The sequence below is a fragment of the Trypanosoma grayi genome (genome assembly GCF_000691245.1).
Source record: "Trypanosoma grayi strain ANR4 Tgr_1740_V1, whole genome shotgun sequence".
In the NCBI taxonomy this organism is placed as follows: Eukaryota; Euglenozoa; class Kinetoplastea; order Trypanosomatida; family Trypanosomatidae; genus Trypanosoma; species Trypanosoma grayi.
In genome coordinates, this window is record NW_008827358.1 from 1 (window position 1) to 2,256 (window position 2,256).

The 2,256-nt window shown below is 63.7% G+C and overlaps 3 protein-coding genes across 3 annotated transcripts; 2 read left to right on the plus strand and 1 right to left on the minus strand.

The window, feature by feature from the left end:
- Nucleotides 1-727: 727 nt before the first annotated feature.
- DQ04_17401000 (hypothetical protein) lies at nt 728-1,033 on the plus strand (the record flags this gene model as incomplete). Its single annotated transcript, XM_009317584.1, has 1 exon — nt 728-1,033. One exon carries the CDS (start codon nt 728-730, stop codon nt 1,031-1,033), a length of 306 nt encoding a protein of 101 aa, XP_009315859.1.
- Nucleotides 1,034-1,069: 36 nt separating this feature from the next.
- Nucleotides 1,070-1,366, plus strand: DQ04_17401010 (hypothetical protein; the record flags this gene model as incomplete). Its single annotated transcript, XM_009317585.1, has 1 exon — nt 1,070-1,366. One exon carries the CDS (start codon nt 1,070-1,072, stop codon nt 1,364-1,366), a length of 297 nt encoding a protein of 98 aa, XP_009315860.1.
- A 423-nt stretch (nt 1,367-1,789) lies between these two features.
- DQ04_17401020 (hypothetical protein) lies at nt 1,790-2,256 on the minus strand (the record flags this gene model as incomplete). The annotated part of the gene is made up of 1 exon (XM_009317586.1): nt 1,790-2,256. A coding segment is annotated over one exon (467 nt), but the record flags the coding sequence as incomplete, so codon positions are not given.

A 2,256-nucleotide genomic window follows, 5' to 3' on the forward strand; every position in this document is an offset into this window, starting at 1 on the left:
CTCCGACACGAGCCGCGCAATCTCGCGCTGGCAGGCCGCCACCGTCGCCGATTCCACCCGCTCCGTTTCGTCGACGAGCACGTCCTCGTACACCGCCTCCTCGTCGCTGCCGGCGTCGGGGGTGCTGCTGCTGGGGGGGCGGAAGCGCACCTTCAGCGCATGCTTCACGTGCCGCGACGGCTGCATCAGCATCGAAACGGTGTCCCGTGCGGCGCTGAGCGACAAGAGTTGCTGCTGCTGCTGTGAGACGGCCGGCACCACGCGCACCTTGCCGTGGCTCGTCGATGCTGAGCTGCACCTGCTATTCAGCAGCAACCGCACGATGTTGTTATCGTCAATGACAGCGTTGCTGGTGACACTGCTGTCGCTAAAGCCGCTCTTCCTGCCGCTCTCGTCGCCACGGTACAACTCCTCGTCGTCTCCGTCGTACTGCTCCAGCAACATGTGCCGCATACTGCGGTAGTTGCCGACGGCCGCTGTGCGCCGCACGTCGTTGCGCCACCGCCCCGCCGCCGACGTGAAGAGCTCCGTGAAGAAGTTCACCACTTTGTGGTCGAAGCAGTGGCGCAGCGCCAAATCACAGCCCAATCCGTACGCCTCCGTCACCGTCACGGTGTGTTGTGGCAGCACCAGCGTGCCGGGGATGTGGTGGGTGTAGTTCTCATTCAGCATCAGCACAATAATGAGGCCGAGGTTGTACTCGCGGTCGAAGAAGCGCAGGTGATCGATGATGTCGTGGAACGGCTCGTGCGTGAAGGCGTCCACTATGACGAGGCGCGCCACCATGTCGGGCGGCACCAGCGCCCGCTCCGCGTCATGCCCCTCCGCGCTGCAGACAGAGGAGCACGGACTCACACGCCCGTCCGCACTGTGCTCACTCGGTGCTGCTGCCGCTGCTGCTGCGGCGGCCCTTCCATCCGCCCGCTGCTGTGCGGCCTCCATGGGCCGCAACGTCCCGCCAGCAGCATCAGCAGCGGACTTTGATCCCGGCGACCCCATTGCCTCTTCTTCTGCGGTGTGGGCGATGACGTAACCGCTCTTCCGCGCGCACGTGACCTGCTCCTGCAGGATGGCCGTCGCCTCCGTGAGTGTCTGCGCCTCCGACACGCGCCAGCGGTGCATGGCGAGCTGCGACGACATGACGGCCATCGTCAGCACGTTGGCGGAGAGGAGCATCGCGTGCGAGCGGTCGCCGCGTCGCGGGATTTTGCGCTGCAGCTCCACCAGTGCATCCATCTGTGTGATGCGCTCGTCGCGTGTTTTGGTGCCATGCATGAGCACCTTCTCCATGGCGTCGTTGTGCAGCAGCTGCTCATACGCGGCGTCGCGCTCCGACTCGCGTTGCTTCTGCTGCGTCTGGTGGTAGCGGCCGCTGAGCCGCTGCACCGCAGTCATACTTTGTCCCTATCTCTCTCTTTTCCCCCACCGCACAAGACTAATACACACAAACCCAGAGACTGCTGCGAGTCCCGTTTGCTTCCTTCCGCGATGGATGGATCCACTGCAGAAATGCCAGCGCGACAGAGGCAGGGGGGGGGCAGAAGGATGACCGAAGAGGAGCAGAGGAAACAACATGCATCACACACACAGACACAGACGTGCAGCAACGGCCTGTTCGGTGGCACACACACACACACACACACCCCACATAATGACGCAGGCAACAACAAATAGCCCCAGCACTGTACGCCCTTCTGCATAGGAGAAAAGAGAATCTGCCGTTCGTATTTCTTTTTTGTTTTTCACCCTCCCCCCATTCATCTTCCTTCCTCCTTCTTGCATTTATCCATTATTGCGGTTCACACACCGGTGGTGTCGCGGGCACACCGTCAACCCTCCTTGCTGTTGCCTGCGCTGTTGTTGCTGTTGATGCTGTGGCCTCGCCATCGAGCCACGCCGTCGGTGGCCCTGGCGCCTTGTCGTCCTTCACGAAAGCAAAGCAGACACCGCGCGGCCGGCCGGACGCCGGCAGCGACGAAAGACTCTGCGCGCCAGCCGCGAGAACAATGATGAGGCTGTTGGGCGGCGCCGCGCGAACAACCTGCAGAACACGCCGATTCGTCTCGTCCACACGCTCGAGCTGCAGCTCCTCCCACGACCGGCGCCCCTCCCCGTTCTCCTCCGGCTGTTCGTCCCCACGCACGACCGTCTCGCTGAGCTGCAGCCACGTCAGGCCGTAGGAAGCCGGCACGCCGTCCGGCGCGTGCTGCCTGGTCGCTTGGCGCCGCTGCAGGCACCGCACCGCCTTGCGCGTGG